Source organism: Corvus cornix, chromosome 13 (genome assembly GCF_000738735.6).
Source record: "Corvus cornix cornix isolate S_Up_H32 chromosome 13, ASM73873v5, whole genome shotgun sequence".
NCBI lineage: Eukaryota > Metazoa > Chordata > Aves > Passeriformes > Corvidae > Corvus > Corvus cornix.
In genome coordinates, this window is record NC_046343.1 from 9818765 (window position 1) to 9844116 (window position 25352).

Genomic DNA, 25352 nt, shown 5'->3' on the forward strand with positions numbered 1-25352 from the left:
ATTAAACATTGATTTAAAGACAATCATCTCCCCTCTCTTCAGTTTCACAGCACCTTTAAAACAGCTGTTAGGCTGCAGAGGGGATGATCAGCTGAACAGAAAACACATTGTTAGCTCCCAGCATTAAAACAGTAGAATGCATTAATTTATGAGCTCCTACTCCCTCTCCAAAAGTTTTATTATGTTACTATCACCTTGATGTGCTGGTAGGCCCCAGTGCCAAAGCCTCTTTCACACAGTATGTGCCATCCTAAATTACAGGCTGGGTGCCTCCTGGAACTGCCTTTGGAAAACTGGAGTAAACCAGCGAGCACTGAAGTTAATATTATCTTACAGGCTAACAACCAGCTAATGCTCGACATGTGAATCCCATTTACTTCTTCTCTCTATAACAAATGGCAAGTGTGGGACTGGACTGTTCCTGATTTTATGCTATTTATCTTTCTGATCCATTCCACACTAGTTGCCCTTGGTTTTCAGCTACATCTATAGCCTGTGCACGAGTGTGTGACCTGCTCTACTTAGGAAAGTGCAAGGCTGCTGCCATGTTTGCTTGGTCACTGCATGACTTCTGTGTTTTTCTCTTGAGAGGGAACCTTCCAGGGATAGGAATGAGAAGTGCAGTGTCTGAAACTCCAGAAGCATCCCTGGAAAATTGAAGTGGACCAAGGCCCTGGGAATGAGCAGTGAGCTCAGTGTGCCTGTATCACCCAAGCAAGCATCTCCCAGAGTCCTGCATCCTCCAGCCTGGCCAGCCCTGGCTGCTAACCGCAGCCTTCCCTGGGGTGCTCAGCGCTGCGCATCCAGCTCCACAGTGAGGTCCTGAAACAGGAGAGTATTTCGGGGCGGGGGGGAAGTAAAAAAAGTGGCCATTCCTTGTCCCTGCCCCCTCGGACAAAAGCCCCAACCGGGAGGAAATGAAGAGGGCAGGGGCCGTGTAACCAGGAGCACGAAGCCGCTCCCCGAGAGAGGCTCGGCCACGCGGGAGTCGCGGGACGCGGGGGGCCGGGCCCGGAGATGCCTTCGGCGGCAGGACGGAGGTGCGGGGCGGCCAGCGCCGCCGGTCTCCCGGTGCGGGCGGCCCTGCCCCCGGCCCTCCCCCGTCTGCGGCACCCTGGGACGGGGCTGACGTCAGGAGGAGACGGGGAAATCTCCCAAGAAAAGCCTGGAGCGGCGGCCGGGGCGCGCACAGCGCCCGCCGGGCCCGGCACCCCGCCGCCGCCGCGCGCACCGCCCGGTGAGTTGCCCCACGCGCGTCCCGCCGCGCCCGGCCCGCCCCACGCGTGTCGCCGCCCGTCCCTCCCGGCCGGCCCCGTGCGCCCGGCCCGCCCCCCACGCGTGCGCCCCGCTCCCCGGCCCGCCCCACGCCGCGAGTGCCCGCGCCCGTCCCGCGGAGCCGTCCTGCCCCCGAGCCGCGCTCGCCTCCTCCGGGCCCCCGCGGCGGCCGCGGGACCGCGGGCGCGGCCGGAGGTGCGGAGCGCTCCGGGGTTACGAGACAAAGCCGAGCCGGGACGAGCTGCCGGCGCCGGGAGCGCCCCTCACCGCGGCCTCGCCTCGCCTCCCTCCCGCGCTCCCTGCTCCGCTCTCCGCGCAGTCCTTGACATCTTTATACCGTGTATAAATTCTTTCGGGGCCTCTGCGCTTCGTCAACTCTGACAAATGCGCTGGGAAAAGCAATTCCAGAGGGGTTACCTCATTTTGTAATTTTTTTATGTGTATATATATATATATTTAATTTTTTTTCCAAACGCAGCGTAACGTTTCCAGCCCCCAGCGCTGCTGCTCGGGGCACTCCGCGGCGCGGGGCGCTCCGCGGCTCATCCCCGGTACGCTCGGCGGGGGAGGCCGGTGGCGGCAGCGCCGGGTGCTGCAGCGATGCCCGGAGCCTCGGGCGGCCCCGGCGGGGCTGGAGCTCCCCAGGACGAGCCGGGGATGTGGGTGATGCGGACCGGGGCTGCGCGGTGCCTCAGCGGGGCTGCGCTGCCGCGGCGAAGAGACGGCTGCTGCCGGGGGTGCGCAGGGCGGGCGGGCGGAGAGACCCTGGGCCGTCGATGAATTTTCCTTTTCAGGAAAACAATATTCTGCAGCCCCTCTCCTTTCCATTTTTTGGTTTGTTGTTTTTTGGGGGGTTTTTTTTCCTAATTTAAAAAATAGGCACCGTCTTTGGGAAGTACATATATCGTGGGTTTCGCGCAGCTTCTGCAGCGGAGTAAAGTCCGGGAGCTGGGGGAGAAATGTTTTTTCTCCGCGTGTTAACCCCGCTTAAATGGACGTGAGGAATGCCCACCGATGTTATCTTCCGTGGATTTCGTTTTTATTCTCGCGTTAAAAACTTTGGCACTAAGCGAGTTTTCTATTCTTTCTAGTATTTTCTATTATTTCGTCTTCTTTCCCCAAATTTTGCCAACCACGCTGCAGACAAACACAAAGTCCGAGTCACGAATTGAACATAAAAGGATACAAAGTGCTTGAATCGAGAACCTAGATGACGTTAGCTTTTTTTAAATAACAATTTTAAAATATGTGTTTTCCACTTAACAAACCAAAGTCCATGTTCTCCAGGTTATTCCCTGCGCCAGCTCCAGCCGCCTATATAAAAACTGACTTCCAAATATTTCCTGAGGTCTACTTCACTGGCAGAACTTCCCCAAAAATCCTTCATTTGCCTGAAATATGAACAAAGTCCTTGGAAATCCCGCGCTGGAACCGTGGCCACATTTCCCTGGGAAAGTTTTAGACGAGTTAGAGGCGCCTGAGACTGAGGCAGATTTTTCCTACTGCAACCCACCGCCGAACAATAACCTGGTGGCTCTGCCACCTCTCCTTTACAGTGCGTTTTATTGTTCATGCAAGTGTTATTATGAAAACGTACTTCCAAATATATATATATATATCTCCTTCTTATCGAGTTTAAAGAAGGGAGCACATTTCTCCCAGAAAATGACCGCAGATGAAACAATTCATTATTTCCTTCCCGTGATGAACGGCTCGGACATATATTGCTTCTAAATAACAAAAGGGGAGGAGAAAACATTCTCTAGTAAAGCCGAATTCCTTCGTTAGACCGCCTCCTAAACGTGCTAATAAAACTAATTCGTTTTATTTGCCCTGAACTTTTATATCTAACCCGGCGCGCTGATTAGCACAGCCCTCTGGAAGGCGGTGTGTTCCTATCTCTCCCCGAGATGTGCCCGTTAAGATACGGCCGTTCCCACAATGAAACTGGAAAGAAAAGTGTCCCGTGCCTTTATCTCGGCGGTGTTTGCTCCTGGGGCAGTGGAAATGAGCGGAGCTGTGCCGAGAGCAGCGCGGTGCTGCCGAGCAGCGGGGCGAGATCAGCCCTTTGGGGAGAAATAAGAAAAAAGTCAGAAGAAAAATTTGAAAGGAGAGACGGAAAAAAAAAATATATGGGGAGGGGCGACGAGGAGAAGGAAAGAAAGTAAGAGAAAAATTTAAAAGAAAAAATATAAAGGGAGGGGGGAAAAATAATGTAGAAGATAAATGAATGTGCTCAAAATTTAATTATTTCTCTGATTTTGCATTTTAAGGCAGGAAATGTGTAGGTCTTGCAGAGATTCGCTGCTGTTCTAAGCACATTAAAGAGTCCAGTGCATTATTAGAATACTTCAGCCCTTCAGGAAATGTCCTGTTGAAGGGAAATGTGTTTCTCCCATCCAAATGCTGGAGCAATTAAGAGGTTGCTCGCCCAGAACAAGGTGGGGGAAACCCACAAGGAAACCTGATGTCGTTCATTCTAAATGCAGCCTCTTTTTTCTCCTGAAGAAGAGTCTTCAACAAATACCAACGGAGTGCCCGGGCCTCTGATTATCCCGTTTCAGAGGAATCTTTTTGAGCCCACAAAAGAGCCACATTTCGGGATCTAAAGATGCACAGAGTAATATGAGCAGGCTGCCTAGCAAACTCCGGTGCCCCTTCCTCTGTCAATTAATCAGAAAAGCATGTTCGCTCTGCCCAGAGAGGGAATTGTGTGGCTATATTGTGATTTTCCCCTCTTTTTCCCCCACCTGGGAAAAAAAAAAACAACATATTCCTGAGCTGTCCATCCTCCGATGTTTCATTGCAGTGCACTGACACTCTCCCGCTCACATCAGGTTTATCAGAGATAAATCCAAACCGCTGCTAGCAGCAAATTCATATTTTCTTGGAGCAGAGTTCAGTGCCTGTGGTCTGACGGATGCGAAGAGGGCTGGGAGGCATCTCCTGGCAAGGGTGACACTGTGCCGGCAAGGGTTTGAGGGGAAAAAGAAGTTGTCCCAGATCGGACAACTACGAAATGGTTTTATTTTCGGGGTGCTGGTAGAATGACGGCCGAAGTGAACCAGCACCATCCCACCCCACCCCCGGCTGCTTCCAGCTGCAGAAACCCGAATAAGAAAACCGTTTCTCCAGCCGTCAGTCGCTGCATTTCAAGAAAGCCTTGGGGTATCATTTGTATCTGTCAGAAAACATTAAGCCTTCAACTTTTTCATCCCGGGTTTTTTCAAGCGCTGCCGCTGGCCGCCGCGCCCGGGGAGCCCCGGAGAGGGATGCGGATGGCGGGGTGGGGGGACAGCCTCGGGTGTCCCAGGTGCCCCGGGAAGTGTCCCGGACCAAACACCTCCTTGTGTGTTTCCCCCATGTGTTTCAGTGGCGGGGAGAGCCGAGGTGGTGGGGCAGAGTCGACCGGACCGAGGGGAGCGGGATGGGGCAGGGAGGCAGTGGGAGGCCGGGGGGGCCGAGGGAGGCCGCTGGAGACCCTCCTGCAGAGCATCCGCGGCGCGGAGGGGCCCTGCGCTCCCGCGGAAGGCGGAGGCTTGGCCGACATACGGAGGGACGAAGGCTACGGGTCCAAAAGGGGCTGATTTCGTTTTGCTGTACTTCTTAGGAAAATTGCTGTCCTGGCTGCGGAGAGGAGGACAGGCCGGCCGGGAGCCAGCGTAATTTTCCACCTTCCCCTCCTGAGCGATTTAACACGCACTTCAGGCTGGGTTTCTTCCCTCTCTCTGCTTCCCTCTCCACCCGGCCCTTGGAGGACCCGGCTCTTGCTCCGCTCTGGGGTTAGGGTTAGGTCGGGAGATTCGGGGGCTCCTTTCACCGTTTTGGGGTTTTATTTCCTTTTCCCTTCAGGCTGGGGCCGCGGTCGCGCGGAGAGAGCAGAGCTTTGCCTTGCACGGGGGCGTAAACGCGGATCTCCACCTTGTGCGTAAGGGTCGTGCTTTTCACTTGGGGTGATGCTGTTTTGGGTCAGGACACCCCCGAAACATTTCCCCGATGGACACCACTCCCACGGTACAGCGCAACAACAACCCCCGCCCCCCGCAGTGCGCTCCACATTCTGCAGGGCATCGCGCAGTCCTGTGCACACTCGAGCACGCATCCCCAGTCCCTACTTCTTCTGACACGCGTGGGCATCCCGTGGGGCAGAGACACGCATCAGCAAAGGCATGCCCGCTGGGCATTTTTTGGATGGTTCTGTTATTAAAAGTTGTTTTCCTGCAGCAGCTCCTGCCTCCTGGGTTCAATGAAGGGGGCACCGGGGGAGGTTGGCTGGCTTGGTTTGGGCTTGGTTTGGCTGGGATTGCATTGTTTGGGTTTGGCTTGGCTTGGTCTGGTTGCTTTCGTTGTGGTTTGGTTTGGTTTGGTTTGGTTTGGTTTGGTTTGACTGAGCTGACTTGAGTTTGGCTGAGCTCGGTTGGGTTTGGTTGGACTAAGTTTGTTTGAGTTGGATTTGTTTGGACGGCGTTGGGCTGGGTGTAGGTGAACTGAATTTAGTTGAGTTTGCATTGGAGGGCTTCTCCCTTCTCTCTTGCCTCACTGCAGCTCTATTTTTGAGAGGGCTTCCATCTCTTCCCGGGTAGAGGCGTGCTTGGGAGGAGATGTCTTCATTTTTGTAACAATTCCCAATAATTTATAGACTGAATCTGAGTTTATACAACATTAATAAATCTGAAAAGGAAAAGCTGGCAGAGACTGAACTTCACCAGCTGATATACGGCCCAGGTGGTTTGGCATTGGCTGCAACCACCGCAACCAGCCGGGGATGGGAGCCCCTCTCCGAAAGTAGGGACCCCCTTCAGACACCTGGGAGTGACACGGCTCTGTCCCCTTGGGGCCGCCAGAGTCCCGCTCTCGGACAGACGTGTCTCTTCTTCATGGGGCTGTCACTGGTGTGACCAGCGGTGATTTATTTCCAAGCGCCATCCTTAGTTCTGGGGTTATTTATAGTAGGAGGAAGCGGAGCGGTTTATTTGCGGGTTTCCAACCTTTTACAGATCCTTGAGGCACTCCCCAGCCAGGGAGCGCGGTGGCTGCGCGGGCGCGGAGCGGCGGTGCTCTCCAGCCACCCCACGCGGAGCGTCCCCACGCAAAGTTGTCCCGCCACCCCGTGTCCCCGCCGGAGCTCCGCGGGTCCCGCTCGGCCCCGGCCCCACCCTCCCTCCCTCCACCTCTGCCCGGCCCTTCCCACGCCCACGCAGGTCGCGGCTCCCCAGGGTCGTCCTGGGGGCTGCTGCGGCCCCTCCTCCTTCCCGCAGCTCCCTCAGCCCCCCGCGAGGCGGTGGGAGAAGGGGAACCCGAGCCCGGTGCCCCCGTCCTGCCCAACCCGTGGGGCCGCTGGGCCGCTTTAAAGCCCCGGGAGGAGCAGCCAGCTCCGAGTGGGACATCAAGGCTTGCCTTGCTCGTGGCCTGCCTGAAAGGTGAGGAGTGACGTCAGGGAGGCAGCGAATGACGTCACGCGAATGGACCCGTGACGTAGCACCTAGTGGAAGGAGTTGCCGGCAGAGAGATGTCCTCGCCATCCCGAAACAGAGCGCGCTTGGACGGGAGGAAAGAGGAGACAGCGCAGATTTGGGGATGACTGCTCTGGGGGCACGCTCTCTTGTCGTGGCATAAGTGTCGTGACCAGCAACGGGAATAACCGGGAGGATTTGGCCCTATGCTGTAGGGCTGTGTCCGCTCCACAGAGCGCAGAGCGAGAGGATGCCTTTAAATCCACGAAAGACAGATGAGACACACAGAGAAGACAGATACATGGTATAGATAAAATAGATATAAGATTAGGTAGATCGATGATACATTCTCCCACTGCCAACCCGTGCGCAGGGTGTGCAGTAAATGCCCGCCCACACCACGGCCCGGGCGCGGACACTCGTGGGGACGGTCAGGAGAGAACCAGGAGCTGCTCTGGCTCCCGAGGGCCAGCCCGTTACTCTCTATTTAGGGGCGGTATCGGGGAATGTCTGCCCCGGTGACACCTCAGGAGGAACTGAGAGCTGCGATCGCCCTGGGAGACATCCGGACCCGGCATTACCGCGGCCGCCGCCTCGGCAGAATCATGCCGGTGCCCGGGCAGAGGCTGTCTTTGCACCCAGCAGGGAGAAATTGAACCTAGAAGGAATCTTTTAAAACTAGATTTTATAGAACAGAACAAAAACTGTAATTAAGCGCATTATTTTTAAAAAGGAAAATTAAAAGGAACGGAAAATGCTGCCTCTGGTTCAGAGGCTGCTGTGAGCAGTGGGTTTAAGAGCAGTGGGAGCGGAGCCGGACTGTTGACAGACTCGTGGAATCATAGAACCATCAAGGTTGAAAAAGACCCTTAAGGTCAACGAGTCCCACCGCCTCCCTCCAGCACGGCCCGCCGGGCTCCGTCCCCCTTCCGCCGAGGGTGAGGGAGCCCCCGCACGCCGACCCCGGGCTGCCGCCCACGGAAATAAAGGGAAAAAATGGGACTGTGAAGGGTCTCAGACACGATGCACGTTTGCAGTCTATTCACCTCCCCCTTGGGAGAAAGGCCGTTCCCACCCCTTGCTTCTCACACGGGAGGAGGTCTCCATCCTTCCCGTGCCTGTGGGCTCCTGCATCAGCTGAACCCCTCGAGGCCCAGAGACCGTGGTAAATATTTGCATTTTAAACCACGTCTCCATCTTAAATAGCCCCGAGGTTGTCTGGTTCACCTCGGGTGCTCGAAATTCCCAGTCGTTTGCAGACTCCTGAGCGAAGTTCAACCAGGAGCGGCGAACAGACAGAAAGACATCAAGATGTCACCAAAAAAAAAAAAAAAAAAGAGCTCCTGAGAGCTGACCCTGACAGCACCCGCATGTACATCCCCTGAACGGTGCTTAAGACCAGAGGTGAAGGGGTTGGGAACTTTGAGCTCCCCCCGCCTGGGGTCCCCGGGCTTTGCGGGGCATTGCCGGGGGTGCGGGGCGGGCCCGACTCCATCACCCCGGCGGGGTCGGAAAAAGCCTGCGCGGCTGGAACACTGCTTCCCTCCACTTTTCCACAAAACAGTTCAAAAGTTCTCTCCCACATCTTTACTTGATTTGAAAGCAAAATAGAGTGTCAGGATAGATCAGTTAAAGTGAGACAAGAAAGGAGAGAGGAGAGAGGGTCCTTTCCCCAGGCAGTCACAGCCATGGTCTTCCTCCCTTTTCCCTTCCTCCCTTTCCCCTCACCCCCGCTACCCGCGGTTCCCACCTTCCTTCCCCCGTGGGTTTTTCCACTTCGCCAAAATACCGAGGTGTTATCCGGGAAGGCTAAGGCCGTATCCCGGCCTGCGTGGGTAGCAGCGGGGACCAGCCCTGCTCCACACGCCCCTGCATCGGGACAGGGTGCACAGGTGACCGACGCAGGAGAGGGGGTCTGCCGAGGAGGAGTGGGGGTGTCTCCCACCCCCTCCCCGCCGGCTGCCCCGGCCTCCGGACTGGCAGAGTCGCAGAGACCCCTCTCGAGGGTCACGGCGAGTTCGGCTGCAGCAGGAAAATTATTTGTTATTAATCATGTGCTGAAAGATGATGTGATGGGAGAGATGGCACTGCCGCTGCTCCCCGAGCTGCGTTCCCCCGGCCGCCAGGCAGGGTCCGGGCAGCATTGTTATAACCCCTGCAGCCTGGAAAATTATGTTTAAAAAGGTTAAAAACAGTTCAGACACAGCCCACAGCCCGAGCACCCCTCCAGGAACATATTCCCCATGGGACTGAAACACGCGCTGGGGTCACTCAGCCCCGCACAGAGATGCTGAGGGATGCGCGGGTGCACATCCGCTGCAGCGTGCGGAGGTTCCGCGGGTCGTGAGGCCCAGCCTGGAAGGGTGTGGGCATACCCGTGGAGATGCCGTGCTGCGCGGGGGTACAACCTGCGCGCTGCCGGGTGGTAGGGGACTATGGAGGGGGGCGAACTGACGGGGTGCTGGGGGCGGGCGGGGGGTCCCCAGAGGATTGTTCACCTTTCCATTCGTTTGTGAAATATTTTTAATACATCACCGAGTTTGGGGGAGGCGGCGGGTGAAGAGGAAGGAGGGCATCCCCGAAGGAGCCGCGGCCAGGCGGCGGGGGCCGGGCAGGGGCGGCGGGGCCCGCAGGTCTGGCCGCGGGCGCGCAAGGGGCGCGGATGGCGGGGAGCGCGGAGGCAGGTCCCGCGCGGCCGGGCTGGGCCAGCGCTAGATGGAGTGATGCATGAGCGAGACGGGGAGGTTTTAACCTTCAGGGGGAGGAGCCCCGTTTAACTACAGGCATTTGTTCTAGGGCAGGTCACTTTAATCTCTTTAGCTTTAAACTGTCCAACTCGCAACTCGCGTTTCTCTGTAAGGGATCTTTACCATTTCCCTGCCTATGCGGCCGGAGCGCCGTGCCTCTCCCCAGCAGAGACAACCACCTTCCAGGCACTGCCCAGATTGCTTCCGACACCCTTAAAATAATACTGTTAGTAATAAGTGGATTTGCTTTTGTTTTTTGTTGATTTTTTTTCTTCCTAAAAAAAAAGCTCCTTGTTCCTTTCTGTGTGGAATAAACACCTGCAAACTCCCCCAGGCAGCCCGGCGCCCCTGCCATGGATTCCTTTAAAGGTGGAATGAATTTGGAGAGACTGCCTGAGAGCTTGAGACCCCAACCCTCCCATGACATGGCTTCCAGCTTCCATTTGCAAAGATCCTCGGAACCCAGAGACCCGATCGACAACTCAGCCAGTGAATCCTCCGACACGGAGGTGCCAGGTAACCCTCCCCCTCCCCGCGCCCCCGCGGCCCCGGCCCGCTCCCCCCGCGCTGCTTCCCCCTCCCCACGGCGCCTTCCCTCCGCGGGGCGGCCGGGGGTGCTGTGCCTGCACCCCCCGCACAACCGGAGCCGATGGAGGGACAAGGGTGAGCAAGAGCTGCCGGTGATCGCGGCGCCTCCATCCCAACCGAGCCCCGGGAACCGGAGCGGGGGGCAGGGGCCTTCCTGGAGCTGCCTCCCCCGCCGTGCCCGGGGCTGACAGCCCGTCGGGAGGACACATGGCTCCATGGTCCCGTCCCAGGAGCTGCTTTCTTTGATTTCTTTTATTTATTTTTAAATAAAAACTGCAGTTATTAACTGATGGGATCGAGAGGAAGGGGGGGCTCTTCAGGGAGTGCGGTTTTGCCGGATGTTTCTGAAATAATGTCAGCTTTTGCCCGGGTTTATTTTCCAGCTCGGGTGGTGCAGAAATGGAAAAAGATCTCTCTGTCAGCGAAAAAAAAACTTTAAAAAAGAAAGAAAGGGCAGGCAGAGCCAGAGAGGCAGCGTGAGGCCAAGGCAGGCAGCGCGGGCCGCTGTGGAGGGGATGTGCGCGGCCGCAGAGAGGTTTTGCGTGGGGGCTGAGCGCTTTCCCCGCAGGAAAAGGGAAGGATCCCCATGCCCTGACCACCGTGTGCGAGGGCTGCAGGGAACGCTGTGCTCTCTCAGATTGCATTTAATTAAAACAACAACATTTTTAGAATGACAAGGGGAAAGTAGAAGAAAGGAACAAAAGCTTCAGGAAGGAGTGTGATATTCCTTCTCCAGCAAGACCGTTTCAAAGGGAGTTTATGTTTTATATAATTTTAATTTTCTAATAGATGTTGTTGCTCCTCGGAGTCTTAACAGGTCTCATAACCTAGAGAGTGGCTGTGTTAAGAGTCGGTCCCGAAGTGGCACTCGGTGATAAAGAGGTTTTGGGTTGTGCCTCCCGGCCTGATTCGCAAACAAAGTTAGGGACCGGCGTCTGGAAGGGACTCTGAGATTAGAGGGGATTATTGGAGATTAGAGAGGGAGATTTGCTGCATTTTGCCCTACCCCTGTGTGTGACCCCTCGGTGCTGTAGGAGGGCTGAGGAGCTGCCTGCCTTTCTTCTCTGAGAAGCTGCAAAATACTTTCAGATTTTAATATTTTTTTAATGGAAAAAAAAGAAAGTTACAAAAGACGATTAAAGATGCCTTGCCTTACGATTTGGAATTGTATCACAGCCCTGCGCTGAGGCCAGATTTTTAGGGAAGACAGGGAGGGTTAAAGTCAGCGCTGGGCGAGGGCCCGCGGCCGGAGCCCATCGGGACCACTGCCGCTTCCCGATCGCCTCCCGCTCCCTCTCGGCCCGGTTTATTCGAGCTGTTCCCAGCCGAAAGCGGGAGAATTTGTTTTGGCGGCGGAGGTTATTTTTGTTTGTTCCGTCGCCGCCGCCGGGCCATGCGGCTCGGCCGGTCTGGGGACCAGGGGCCTGGGGCGATGGGGTCTGTGCTGAGAGGCCTTGGTTGCCTCAAAGCCGGAGAGCCATCGGCCCCTTTTGGGGGTCCACTGAGCAGCTGAGGTTCGCTCGCACCCTCACCCCTTTCGCTGTGGAGGGTTCCCAGCGAGGTGCTTTTCAAAGGTGACTTTGCAAGGACGAGTCCTCCCGGGCTCTGGATTCAGCACGCGATTATTTTTAGACTCCCGCTTACCTCGCAGAGGTCGGAGTTGTAGAAATGCCCCCGGGCCCGCCGGGGAGAAAACCCTCTGAAAGGGGGTTTAAAAAAAACCCTCTTAAAAGGAGGAGGAAAAAAAAACTCTAAAAGGAAAAACTCGCGGCGGTTTTTCCCTTCTGCAGCGGCAGGACCGAGGCCGGGGGTTGGCCGCGGCCCCCGGCCCTGCACGGCCCGGCCGCACCTTTCCTGCGCTGCCGGGGCCCAGCCCGGGAGCGCTTTGGTTGAGCCCCTTCAGTCGCTCTCCGAGCGCTTCAGCCGGGACAAACCGGGCCGAAACCCGGGCTTGGAGAGCCAGAGAGCCCGTTACGAGAGGGGAGAGGGGGCTCGCAGGGCCAGTGTTGGATTCCTGCTCCCAGCCCGCGCAAATCCCGGCCAGGAAAACCTTCCTCGGTCGTTCTTTTTTTCTTTCCTTCTTTCGATATGATTTTTGCGGAGGGCTTCGCTCAGCCCTGTGTTAAAATAAACACCAAAATCCTAAAAGATGAGGAATAAAATAGTTATGAAAAGAGAATGAAGTGGGGGAGCGGAAGGGGCCTTTCGCAATTAATTGCTCCTGGGTTTTCCACCCCTACCCTTCCAAAGTTTCCAGTCGCGGCCGAGCACAACAAAGACAATGGAGCAAAGATCACGCCTTGGTTTGGAGGGAGCGAGAAGGTGCCGTAGAAAGGCGGAGCGGCCGGTGATGCGGGGACCCCGCTCCCCACGAATGCACTCACCCCTCGGGCCTGCTCCGAGCCGCTCTGAGGGTCCCTCCTGCTGCGTCCCTGCGTGCCCTGGGCCCGCAGGGCTCCGTTCTCCTTCCCCAGCCAGCCCGGGAAAGGCCGGGTTGGGCTGCGGGGCGCTCGCTGGGTGCAGGGCCCAGCGGGACACGAGTGGGTGCCCCCACGCGTGCCTCCGGTGGGGTGGGCAGCGCTGGGTGCGGAGCGGGGGTGTCTGCCTTTGTGTGCCTGTAGTGGGAAAAAAACTAAAGCAAAGAAACACAAAACAAAAAAAAGGAAAAACAAATAAACCAACCATCCCCAACCCGACCCCCTCGCAGAAAAAGAGCGTAGCGGCGAGCAGAAAAACGAGGACGGGGCCGCCGACGACCCGGCGAAGAAGAAGAAGCAGCGGCGGCAGCGGACCCACTTCACCAGCCAGCAGCTGCAGGAGCTGGAGGCCACCTTCCAGCGGAACCGCTACCCCGACATGAGCATGCGGGAGGAGATCGCCGTCTGGACCAACCTCACCGAGCCCCGAGTCCGGGTAAGAGGGGCTGCAGTCCCGCCGGGACCGAACTCTGCTCTGGGGCCGCCGGAGGGTGGGGGGCTCGGGGAAGCTGCCCCTTCTGGGAGCGCTGCGGCGGTTTGCTCTGGGCTGGATTTTAATGACCAAAACTGGGGTCCAGACCGGAGAGGAGAAATTCAGCTCTCGGCCACGGAGAGATGCCGCCCGGAGCGGGTCGCGACCGTCGGCCCCGCACTGGGGACAGGTTCGAAAAGTGGGCGGCGAGCGGTGCAGGGAGCAGCGAAAGGCCGGGGTGGGGAAGGGTCGGACTGTGGGGGAAAGAACCCTCTGGAGTGGTCGAAATGCGGCGCGGGGATGGAGCAAGCTCCCATCCCATCTTCCCTTTACTCTGGTTATTCCCAGTAATCTCAACGGCCATGTCCCAACAAACCACTGCCCCACGCTACTGCGGCAGCGGGATCGCGAGATCCAATCCGCACAGTGCGGGTCTCGGTGCCGACCCTCCCGGCCGCGCATCTCCCAAGGCCGCGGGCTGTTTGCGGAGGCCGAAAGCGAAGGGCAGGGACTGGGGAGCGGTCGCAAAGTCAATACGCGCTGAAGACACAACCTTGTACCGCGAAGGCGCTGGATTTTTACACGCCTGGGAGCCGATGCCACCATATATATATATATATGGTGTATATATATACATATGGTGTACATATATATATGTATATACATATGTCCCTCTTAGCCAGACTCGAGGTTCGATAGCGTTGGTGCGCACAGCGAGAAATATATATATATATATATGTGTGTGTGTGTGTGTGTATGTATGTGTATATATATACATTTCAGCAGTTTCTTAGAGAGATTTGTGAGTGAAAGATCCTGGCAGAGAACGACCGGGCCGAAGCGGCTCGGTCTCTACCGATCTATCGCTGTGTCTCTGTTTGTCCACCTCCCCTGCGCTTTTTTTCCACCCGGGACATTTCCCCGCGCGGTTTTGGTGGTGATCGCACACCACGGGACCGTGGGCTAAGCACGGGAGGAAACGGAACTGCGGTGCGAAGCCCCACCGCCCGGAAAACCCACTTTTTCTTTTTTTCTTTTCGTTTTTTGTGTTTAATTTGGCAATTAAACTTTGAGTGACCAAATCGGATTACAGAGATTCTGCTTTAAACATTTAAAGAGTAAACACCCATCTGAAACAAATGCGTCTGAAAGCATTGTCTTAATTGAGTTTAAAACAAAACAAAGCCCGAGCATTAATACTGGTTGAATATTTCAGGGAGCAAATAAAACTAAAATATGAGTTGCAATTAACATAATTTCGTTCTCCCTCTGTGTGGAAATGTTTGGGTTTGATGTTCTGAGATTGCAGATTGCAAATCTAACCTTAATTTGCTATGAGGGCCTTCCTTTAAAATGTCTAGGAGCCATAATTAAAACTATTACCCTCATTTTCAGGAAATTCCTGTCTGGAAGCACCTTCCGAGGAGTATATTACAGGTTTTGAACATGTTGGCTTTCGTTTCCTATTTATACAGGATTCTTTTTATTATTGTTATTTTTTAAAATAGACTCCGCCATCCGTTCCCCCACGGAGTTTCCATCCTCGAGCCCGGTATTTAATAATAGTTGTGCCATTTCTGCCCGGGAGGGGAGGCCCCAAGAGCCGTCCCCCGCCCCCGCCCCGGCTCCAAAGGGAGCGCAGCCTGCGCGGGGCCGGGGCCCCGGTGTCCGCAGGGAGCTCGTGGGCCCCGGCTCAGTGGAAGAAAGCCGGGGTGCCGTGGGGAGGATGCTGCAAAGGAGGCTCGCAATCTGGGCGCAGGCGGCAGGCAGAACGATGCTGATTTTTAAACAATTTTTAAAGAATTTTGGAGCTGCCCGGCTTCCATCACGGGGGGCTCAAATGCTTTCCGAGGGCTAAATATATATGTGTATATATCTATATATCTATGTATCTATGTATCTATATATCTATATATCTATATATCTAAATAGTAAGAGTGAGATTAGATCCGGTTTTGCATCAAATATCAGGAGCGGCCCCGCTTCTCTGTTTCCTAGTTAGGGCTGTAAATTCTCATTAGATATAAAGGCAGAGGCTGCATCTGTCCGAGGGCGATGCGGGGATTGATTTTTTTTTTTTAACCTAAACATACTAATCCAATCCCTTTTTTTATGATCTGTAACAGGGGACTTTTATTACACAGCATTAGCGTTCGGAAACGCGGCAGAGCTGGGGCGAGCCGGCCCTAATCAGAGCGGGACGTCTCTTCGCCCCCCGCCTGGCTCCGGGAAAGGGGCGGCGGGGGGCGGGGGACGGGGGGGACGCGGACAGACGCGCAGGCACCCTTGGCAGAGAGGCGGCTGCGCGCATCCCGGCTGGTACATCCCGCTGGACAGAGAGGGATGCGCGCAGAGCCCGGTGTGCGCGCAGGCACCCTGCGGAGCGGGACCCCATCCCGCGGGGGCGGGGGGCGGCGGGGACAGGAGGTGCGGGGCCGCGGAGCCTGCTCTGGCATCCCGGAGGAGCTGGCCGGGCTGGGGGGAGCAGGCGCTGGGCTGCGGGTACCTGCGCGCATCTGCGCACCGTCGGCGGGGTGGGGGGCTGCTGTGGTCCCGCACTCACCGAGACGTGTCGCTCCCCCCTCCCCACGCAGGTTTGGTTCAAGAACCGCCGAGCCAAGTGGAGAAAGCGGGAGCGGAACCAGCAGATGGACCTGTGCAAGAACGGCTACGTGCCCCAGTTCAGCGGGCTGATGCAGCCCTACGACGACATGTACGCCGGCTACCCCTACAACAACTGGGCCGCCAAAAGCCTCACCCCGGCGCCGCTCTCCACCAAGAGCTTCACCTTCTTCAACTCCATGAGCCCCCTCTCCTCGCAGTCCATGTTCTCGGCGCCCAGCAGCATCCCCTCCATGAACATGCCCTCCAGTATGGGCCACTCGGCCGTGCCGGGCATGGCCAACTCCGGCCTCAACAACATCAACAACATCAGCGGCTCCTCGCTCAACTCGGCCATGTCCTCGCCGGCCTGTCCCTACGGGCCACCGGGCTCGCCCTACAGCGTCTACCGGGACACTTGCAACTCCAGCTTAGCCAGCCTCAGACTGAAATCAAAGCAGCACTCCAGTTTCGGCTACAGCAGTTTGCAAAGCCCCGGCTCTAGTCTAAACGCCTGTCAGTACAACAGTTGACGGACTTGACACAAACCACCTCCGACAAAGCACCGCCGACAAAGCAAAGCAGAAGCAAAACGACGTTTAACGGAAAAGAAAAAAAAAAATTAAACCCAATGATGATTAAAAGTAAAACCCAAGCAAGTGAGAGAGGAAAAAAAATAAAATAAAGCACCACCCTCCCCCCCCCCCCAAAAAAAAAAAAGCCCCCAAAACTTCCGCGGACTTCGACTGTCTAGGGAAAAAAAAAAAAATGCAAACCAACGATGAAACCAAAAAAACAGCGCTTTAAAAATACATTTAAAATAAAATAAATTAAAAAAAAAATACCCCGTCTAAAACCGTAAACGGACCAGAAAACTTTTGCAAGAGACACCGAAATCTGGTACATGGATAAGTTGCAATTTTTTTCTCTGGGTTATGCGGGTTGTATGTGTTTACTTGAACTTGCACAGGAGTCGGTAAGGCGGCCGCTGCCCCGCGGGGAGGGCGGCAGGAGGGGACGCCGCGGTGGTAAGAGCTGGTGGGACGGTTCTTGGCCGCTTGTCGCACGGGAAGAGTTTGGTTAATGTTTACCACTGAGAAACAGAATCACACTCGGAAAAAAAAAAAAGGTTGGTGTAAGAGGGGAGGAAAAAAAAAACCAAATCGCAGAGTAGAATCTGCGGGGGGAAAATGGTTAAAATATTAGGTATGAAACTATTAAAATAATAATGACAAGGGTCAACCACTTATATAAGGTTATATTTATATCTACCGTTGCATTGTGCCGGATCATTGTCCTTGGCCGTTGAATAAACTGTTTTTAAAATGCATGATTCTTGATGTTTTTTCTTTAGTTGGAAGCTATAATCCAGTCATTCCTGATACTAAGCAGCTCAAGGTTCCTACCTCTTCATCCTTTCCAAAAGACTGCAGTATCCCTGGTTGTGAGAGAGCATAGAAACCCTTCAGCAATGCGAAAACTGTTCATCTTTTTCCCCATCCAAACTCTTATCCTGATAATGAAATTATCATTCATCTTTATTTAAATGCAGGGGGTGTTTTTTCTCTTTGAAAAGTAAAACTAAAAACCAACCCCCGTTTAGAAAGTCTAGAAAAAACGACGAAAAATGGTCTGTTATGAAGTGATTTCAGATACTGCATCTCTGCTAGAGAAACAGCGAGCCTCGGCGTCCGGAAAGGTTCTTAGCAAAGCTGAAAGCGTTCCTTGCTTTTCTAAATGTGAAGGAAAAACAAGGAACCTAAAAAATTCTTAAGGTGTTATTATCTTAAGGTGTTATTATGTAAATATAGATACTTTTACAAGTGCTTGTTGGGAAAAAACCAACAAACAAAACATGGAAATGATAAATATGATTTTTATTAATACGCATACAAAACGCATATGAAGTTTAATTGCAGGCATATTTGTTGCTTATTTTTGTCGATACTTATTACCTGTAGATGACAAAGAGACATAAAATGCACACGGTACTTCTTTCCCAGTGTATTTCACACCTGTGGTAAACGTTACGCTGGATGTTTCAATTATGCTGTTGTGGATAAGGATGCAGTATATATATTGTTTTATAAGTTATGTTTTGTGATTTTTTTTTTCAAAATTAAGAGCATGGGAATAAAAAAGAAAACTTAAAAAAAAACCTAAACCGAAACGAAATCTAGAAATGCCTTTAATGTTCTTTTCTGGCTGTGTTTAAGAGAGCGACTAAACAAGAAGAAAAGCAACTCTCTGCCCCCCGCCCCGTGGTGGCATTTTGGGGAGGCCCTCCCCGCTTCCCCGGTAATTGCGCCTGCGTCTCCCTCAGCGTCCCGACAGGGAAGGAGCCCGGTTCCCTGCCCCCGCTCCCCGGGGCAGCCCCGGCAGTGGAAACCCTCCCCGGGTCTAATTTTATGGCAGACTGTTACCGCTGTTTGCCGGAGCTGGGGATCCAGCCCTCCTTGCCGCTGCACTGCTGCATCCCACCAAACCCCAACGCTCGGAGCCGTGGGTCGGGTTTTTTTTCCTCCCCAAAGAGTTAATCCCCGCACCCTGGAGCACCCCCGGTGGGTCGCAGCCCTGGCACTGCTCCTTCTCCCGCAGCCACTTGTCCCGCTCCGCTAAGGTGCGTTTTTCTCTTTTTTCTCCAAATTGCCCGACATCTTGAATTTCAAAGGTTGTTCGATTTATTTTCCCTCTCCTTTAAGTTTTTGCAAGCACAAAGCCCTCTGATTCTACTACTATTTATTTACTATTTGATGACTATTTATTTACTAGTGCGATTACTATTAATATTTTACCCCAAATGCCATAACTGATATAACGAATCAATGCAATATCCGGACCAGGCGGCAGGAATAGCCATCGCCGGGGCCCTTTCCCGGCCCAAACGCGCTGTTTGCGCGGCCGCGGATGGCCCCGTTCCCGGAGGATCGCAGTTCTCTGTGCCCCGGGGGGTCCGGCGCCCGTCCCGGGGCTGGGGGGCTGCGCAAGGGTTTTGTTCCCAACGCGGGGGCTCAGCAGAGCGGATCTGAGTCTCCCCGGCTACTCCATCCCTCACTTTAGCCAGGGGAGTGTCACCAGAGCAGCACAAGGACTGATTTTCCCCCAGTTTCCAGGTGGGAGGGGATCTGCCAGCCCTCCGCTGGGATTTTAGGTGTTCGTTTTCTCCTGTTCCTGGAGGCAGCACTGTTAGTCCTAGATCAGAGCAGCGGCGCTCACGTTTTGCCAAACCCTGCCCCAAGTTTCAGTTGTTGTCCGAGTCCTGAACCACCCACCCCCTCCCGAAACTGTCTGCAGGAAAGAGTTGGGGACCAGGGACACAGCCTTCTGTGCGGGTGTCCCTAACCAGTGTCCCCCCGCCCTATGACTGTACCAGGGAAAGCTGTTTTGCTGCTGCTGCTGGGCGATTTGGGCATCTTGACACATTTATGGCTCAGTGAAAGGAAAATTCCAAGGAGGCATGAGCAGAAAGCAGCTCCTTCACCTTCCCTGTGAGCTTTTACGGATGCCCTGCTTCCAGCAGCCTCTCGGTCTCCCCCACAAAGGTTAGAGCTTGGATTATTTGGGGGGTTTGAAGTGTTTGAGGCACGGCTTCGGACTGCCTAGCCCAAGCACATTTTCCTTAGCGATATGCCTTTGGAGATGCCCAGGTGTGTGCCCACGCTGGGGGCAGCCGAGGAGGGCTGTCATTTAATGGTTCATTAGTCCCCGAAGTCCCCACAGGGGGTGGGGAGCAGTATAAAACACCGCTCGCCACCGCCCTTCTCACTTTGGTTTTTGAACTCGCCTTGCCGGTGTCTGGCTGGTGGGTGTTTCCACACACCGGAGGCGATGGTTTTCCATCCCTCGTCCTGCACATTCCTCCTGGTGGTTTCCAACGTGCGAAGCTCAGGTTGGAATTCCTGAAGCTGCATCACTTCGATCTAGCGTGGCTCCATCCCGGTGGGACCCTGCCTTCCAGCGGGTGCTGCAGAGAGCCCCCAGACTCCTGCCTACTGATTGCAGCCTTTGTCAAGGCAAGCAGATACTTGGAGCCAGAGAAATACCGGAATCAAGTTTTCCATTTGTTCTGGGTGTGCTGGCTTACCTATTAGCATTTCCAAAGCAAAGCTGCCTGGGGAGAGCTTTGCTTGGGTTTACTTGGGAATGCTGCACGGTCCTGAGAGGTCCCAGACCAACCCAGGAGTTGCTGCACAGTGGAGGCTCTGGTTGCACCAGCCCAGATGAAGCTCACAAATACTTTATGCCTCAGACTGCGCAGTCCATTCAAGATTAAATGTCTTCTAATAAAAAGCTGTGGTCAGTTTAATTCTAAATTGCATACTTCTCTTTATCTGTGGCCTGGAACTCAGCAAACTATGCAAAGTCCCATTTAAATTAATGGGATGCTTCAGTACCTATTTTAATGGGGTTTTGTATAATAAAAATAACACTTAGAAATGCCCTAACATTTTCCTGCAATCTTGCTACAAAAGTCAGTGGAACTGGGATAATAAAAATACAGGTTTTATATGAAACCTATGAAGGGTTTGTCATTAACTTCAGTGGCACAGTTTCAGGCCTTATTATTTTAGTATACGCTTATATAAGTAAAGATTACTTTATCAATTAAACGAAAATCTCTGACTTTTCTGTTCCAGTCTGGCAACTTGTATGTGAAATATTTAGTTTGATATTATCAAAACAGCCAAAATATTCCAATTTATAAACCAGCCCATATACAAAGAATGAGAACAAACAAAAATACAAAACTACACATTGTTTTTGCTCAGAGTTTGCCCATCAAACAAAGCTGAGTTGTTACTTCTAAGAAAATACTTCATATCCTTCCTTTAATCTATCCAAGAGAACAGTTTTCTTCTCAGCCTCATAGAAAACAGTAAAAACCTCCTTCAAAGTAAAATATGTTTTAATTAACAGAGCTGCAAAATAAAATCCACAACTATGCAGCAAGCCTCCTCTGCGGCTCACCATTGTGCAAACTGCTTGGGCAAGCTGCTCTTATTAACAAGCTACAGGCTATGCTCTGTTCCAAACTGATTAAGCAGTAGGGCTGCAGGCAGATTTTCTATCAAAAATGTTTCAATGGCAGCCAGCCTGTTCTTTTGCAGAATGATGGGGTTTTTTACAGGAAAAATAATTTGTTTATCCCCAACTCCAATTTCTTTAATGAAGAAAGCATATGCACAAAAATTTTATTTACCAAATAACTTCCCGACAAATAAAAATTCTCATAGGAAATAAAAGAAGAAAAATGAAAGAACAAATGTACTTGATTTTTTCCCTCCTTCTTCACTCAAGAAATTTCTTGCAGAAAGCCTGGTAACAGTGTTCAGTCTCTGCTAGACATGAGCAAATTTGTTCACAAATCTTCCCAGGAGATCAGTGGAGCTCAATGAAGGCTTGTGCCCAGGGGCAAACCCCACCGATGTAAATGAGGAGCCCAGAACCAGCTCCTCCCGACACCTCTGCTGATGCAGCCCTACAATCCACGGCAGGCTGCAATTCCTCCCTGGAACAACATGTAAAACAGCACTCGCTCAGGGTTGCTAATTCAAGTCTTGCAGAACAGCTTCAGACCTCCTTCCTCCCCAAAAAAACCCAGAAAACCTATGTGTTAATATGCAAAAACCAAAAATCTGACCTAGTATGAGCAGGAACAAAGTAGTGGCTGTCCCCCAGAAGTACAAAGCAATTTATATTACAGGCTTCAAAGTGATACATGCCTGGGTATAGGAGATTAGCAGTGGGATTTTCAAAAGCCCTATGTGAGTAAGGACCAGATTTAAAAAAAAAAAAAACCAACCAAAAACGATTCAGTGAATCAGTCCTGGTGTGAGATTTTCCTAGAAGTGAGTGAGTTAGGCACCTGGGATTTAGACACTGAGTGAGACTTTTAGAGGGATTTAGATGTCTGAAGATATAGCTAAGTATATAGTGGGATCTTTGAAAGCACCCAGTACCAGTGTCTACCAGAGGTATCTGCTCTGGCTCCTTCTGAGGCTCCTCTAACTGCCTGGGTGAAGCTGTGAGAACCCAAATCCCTTCTAAAGGCTGGCTCTTGGCATTTGGGCGCCCTCAAAAATTCCCATTCTCCCTCCACTCCCTTCTTTTCTTTTTTTCCCAGAAAGTCTAGAAGGAGGGTTCACTCTTTTAAGATCTAATTCAGGAAAATACTTAAGCACACGAGGAAATTACTCAGTGAGATGCTTCTAGGCATGAGGTGAAGCCCTGATCTCAGGGAGGCCAGCTGGAGACCTGTCACTGACTGCAGAGCAGTGGGGCTGTGACCCATGGGTAACCATAGCACCCTGCTCCTCACACTCTGCTATTAAAGTCAGCAAATCAAAATTGCTTAAATTTATGCAAAGTTAGGCAAGATGCAGAAAGCATTTTGGAGAGTTGTGCTTTCACCATCCCTGTTTTAAGTCAGATCCCAGGTTTAATCTTATGGTCTCACAAAGTAAGATGCCACTCTTTAAACATTTATGGGGACAGGTTTGAAGCTTTGACAGAAAACCTGGAAAGGCAAGTGAGAAGATGGGGGCCTACTTCCCCCTCCCAGGGTCTGGGGAACACAGGCAGTAGCCTCCCCTCCCTGCTCTGCAGAAGGCAATAGCTTTGGGGAGCATCCCAGAAGTGGGTTCAGAAGTGGAGCCTGGGGCTGGAATGTCCTGCACAAGTCTCTCTCCACCCATGTGCAGACCATGAGCTAAACCTCACCAGGCAGGGGCTGGCACCTCTGCTGGTCACATTTGCAGGGGTCATAATTTGAAAAAGTCAGAAACTGCCAGTCCATGGTCCTGTCTACTTTCCTGACCTGGACCCACCCCGTTATTTGTCCTACCCACACGTACCACCAAGCTCTGACATCACAGACACCTACTCACTCCAAGGTTCCCCCCACTGTGTCTATTGACCTGTTTTGCATTTCTCCCCCATACACCTAATTCCTCACCTGTCTATCCCATACCGATACCTATCAACCACAAGTCTACCTGGATGTGTCATTTAACCACTGGTTACATACATCACTCTGTTCTATATATCTTCATCTATCTGATCTCTGATCTGAAATCATAACTATGATTTTTTTATCTGCATGCACACTCTGAGCTCTCCACTGTAACTTCTCTAGATGGGCACATTTCATTTGTTCATCTCTACCTTGAATCCACTCATTTAGCCAACCCTGCTCCCCCATTGCCAACAAAACCATATAACTTTAGAATACATTAACCTAACAACTCCACTTCTGACATATTTACCCAATCTTCTTTCTTATTGCTTTAACACAGTTTAGTATCAGCTAAATGCAAATCTATCACATATTTCTACCCATTTCTCTAAAATGCAAGGTTAAGACTAAGTTAGAGACAGGGTTAAGGCTTATTGCTTAGAGTTAGGGTCAAGGTTTGCTAGAACTGGGTAGAGATTGGTTTAGAGTTGGGATATGGTTGGTTCAGCATTTAGGATTATGTTTGGTTTATGGCTGGGTTTGGGTGAGGCATGGTTTAGGTGTAGGACAGGACTGGTATCAGGGTCAGTGGGAGATTTCAGTTTGTGTTAGGATTAGGTAATGGATGCAGTTTTAGGTGAGTTCAGGGGTTTGGTTTAGTGCTGTGTTCAGATACTTTCGGTTTAGATTTGTCTTAGTGTTATGTTAGAATAAGCATTAAGCTAAGAGTCATGTTTGTGTCAGAATTTAGAATTAGTGTTAGTTTTAGGATTGATTTGGGAGTCACATGTCAGCCTTGATCATGTAATCTCTCTGTGCTTATTTCTTGTGCAAACAGATCTGTTCTCTTTCTGTCCATCTAATTTTCTCTCCCACACACCCCTGCAGGTGTTCATAGGTGAGTTTCGTAACACTTAATAATCCATTTTCCCCCCGTTTTCTCATTTACCTGACCTCTTAGCTTATTTTGCATACATTCAAGTCTCACACATCTAATCTATCTCACATATACTAATCACTCTCATCCTTTCTTATAAGACTAATGTATTCACCTCTTCTGCTTTTGCCTGTCATGCCCAAGACATCAATGCAACTACTGCCACGATTAACGATATTTTTTCAGTTTCTTTTATACATACTCATTAAGGTAGCGCCTGTGACTACTTACCTACCTAATTAATCTGATGCAAATTTCAATTAATCTCTCTGAATTTCCATAGTACATCCCAAACTATATATTTTCATCTCTTTCCTTGTGCCATACATATTCATTTCTCTGCTCACTCGTACCCACTCTTATGAGCTTCCTGGTACCCACTCATCTGTATGTGCACCCACATCCTTCTTCATCAATCATCCTGTCCAGGATTTACTCTTCCATTAAGCATCCCTCTAATTCATACCATCAGGCTAATTTCTCAGCACTCCCAACTCATGAATACTCCTCTGTCTCTTTATCTACCCAATACCTGGTCCAACCTGTTAGCTCGCTAATTGTTCCAAGCTTGTTTTTTTCAGCATAATCTCTTTATTCTGCATGAATTTTATATGTAATATATTTACTCCATTACTATTTTACCTCACTCCTCCTAAAGTGCTTTTTTGCTTTTTCCCAAAACTATACCCCTCTCATGTCTGTGCACTTTATCTTTTTTGTGTGCATTGACCCAATGCTTTTGCCACTCCCCTATGTCTTGTACATCACCTTTTTCACAGCTCTCTGTCTGTGTGTTTGCAGGGACTCTTGATCACCAGATACCCTCTCTATGGGTCCTACTCATCTATTATTCTATTCATGGCTCATCTGTTAATTCTCTGTTGTTCTTCTTTTATCTGTTCCTCCCTCTATCTACATTCCCCATAATCAATGCCCCATTCACCCTATCAGCTCATTTTATTGTCGCGTGTTTATTCCATTCTTCCAGCTATATTTCCATCCATTTACCCAGACAACACGTATTCTGTCTGCTGTGAACTTGTCCCTCTCAATCTAATCTCTTTCTCTTTTGGCCTTTAATTTACTAATTTGTTCTCTACAGGTTTATCTAGTCAATATTTCTAGCTAATACGAGCTCATCTGATAATTCAGACAGTATATACACCCATCTCTTCATCCACCCATCCATCCAATTTCTGCTCAGCTGAACTAGCCTCAGAATATTCACAGTATTTCCAGTGGATCACCTTTTCCTTGTTACATCCATTTTCCTGTGTCAGATATGTTAGCACCACTGCTGCTCATGCCACTTGAATTTATGTAGCCAAACATATCTTTACATACCTAAACATGTCAATAGACACAGACATCAATTCATGTCTCCATCTGTTCCCTACATTCCACTGTTTTCTGCTCTATCCATACTTATCTCCTTGCTACCTATTACAGCTACAGACTTACAATACCTGCTTGCAATAGTCCACGTTTCCATATTTCAATCTATCCAGATTACATTCACACCACTTAACTTCCCAGCCATCCAGCAATTACTTTACCTACCCAGTCCAGCTTTTTTCCTTCCATATTTATGTGTTCCACACCCATACAACAAACCAATACCTGATACACAGACACCTATTTGCTCATTTTAACATGGCCATCAGGCTCGGGTACACTGAAGTCCATCCCATGCACTTTTCTCTCTCAAAATTATTTCAGGCTTTCCTTCCTTCCTTCCTTCCTTCCTTCCTTCCTTCCTTCCTTCCTTCCTTCCTTCCTTCCTTCCTTCCTTCCTTCCTTCCTTCCTTCCTTCCTTCCTTCCTTCCTTCCTTCCTTCCTTCCTTCCT

At 51.7% G+C, this 25352-nt stretch overlaps 1 protein-coding gene across 3 annotated transcripts; it reads left to right on the top strand.

Annotated features, from left to right (window-relative positions):
- The first annotated feature begins 1200 nt into the window (after nt 1-1200).
- On the top strand, nt 1201-16191 carry PITX1 (paired like homeodomain 1). 3 transcript variants are annotated; one of them, XM_039559915.1, is made up of 4 exons: nt 1201-1237; nt 9810-9991; nt 12771-12976; nt 15607-16191. In XM_039559915.1, exons 2-4 carry the CDS (start codon nt 9829-9831, stop codon nt 16144-16146), a joined length of 909 nt encoding a protein of 302 aa, XP_039415849.1. In that variant the 5' UTR covers nt 1201-1237; nt 9810-9828; the 3' UTR covers nt 16147-16191. The 3 variants fall into 3 exon arrangements, with proteins under 3 accessions (XP_039415849.1, XP_039415848.1, XP_039415850.1); XM_039559914.1 differs by having other exon boundaries at nt 1207-1237; nt 9763-9991; XM_039559916.1 differs by lacking the exon at nt 1201-1237 and adding an exon at nt 9513-9701.
- Nucleotides 16192-25352: the final 9161 nt, after the last annotated feature.

Bases quoted from the DNA above. Each gene is read 5' to 3' on its own strand.
- PITX1 (XM_039559915.1), top strand. From the start codon at position 9,829: ATGGATTCCTTTAAAGGTGGAATGAATTTGGAGAGACTGCCTGAGAGC. The intron at 9,992-12,770 runs GTAACCCTCCCC...ACCCCCTCGCAG, and splicing joins CTCCGACACGGAGGTGCCAG to AAAAAGAGCGTAGCGGCGAG. The intron at 12,977-15,606 runs GTAAGAGGGGCT...CTCCCCACGCAG, and splicing joins TCACCGAGCCCCGAGTCCGG to GTTTGGTTCAAGAACCGCCG.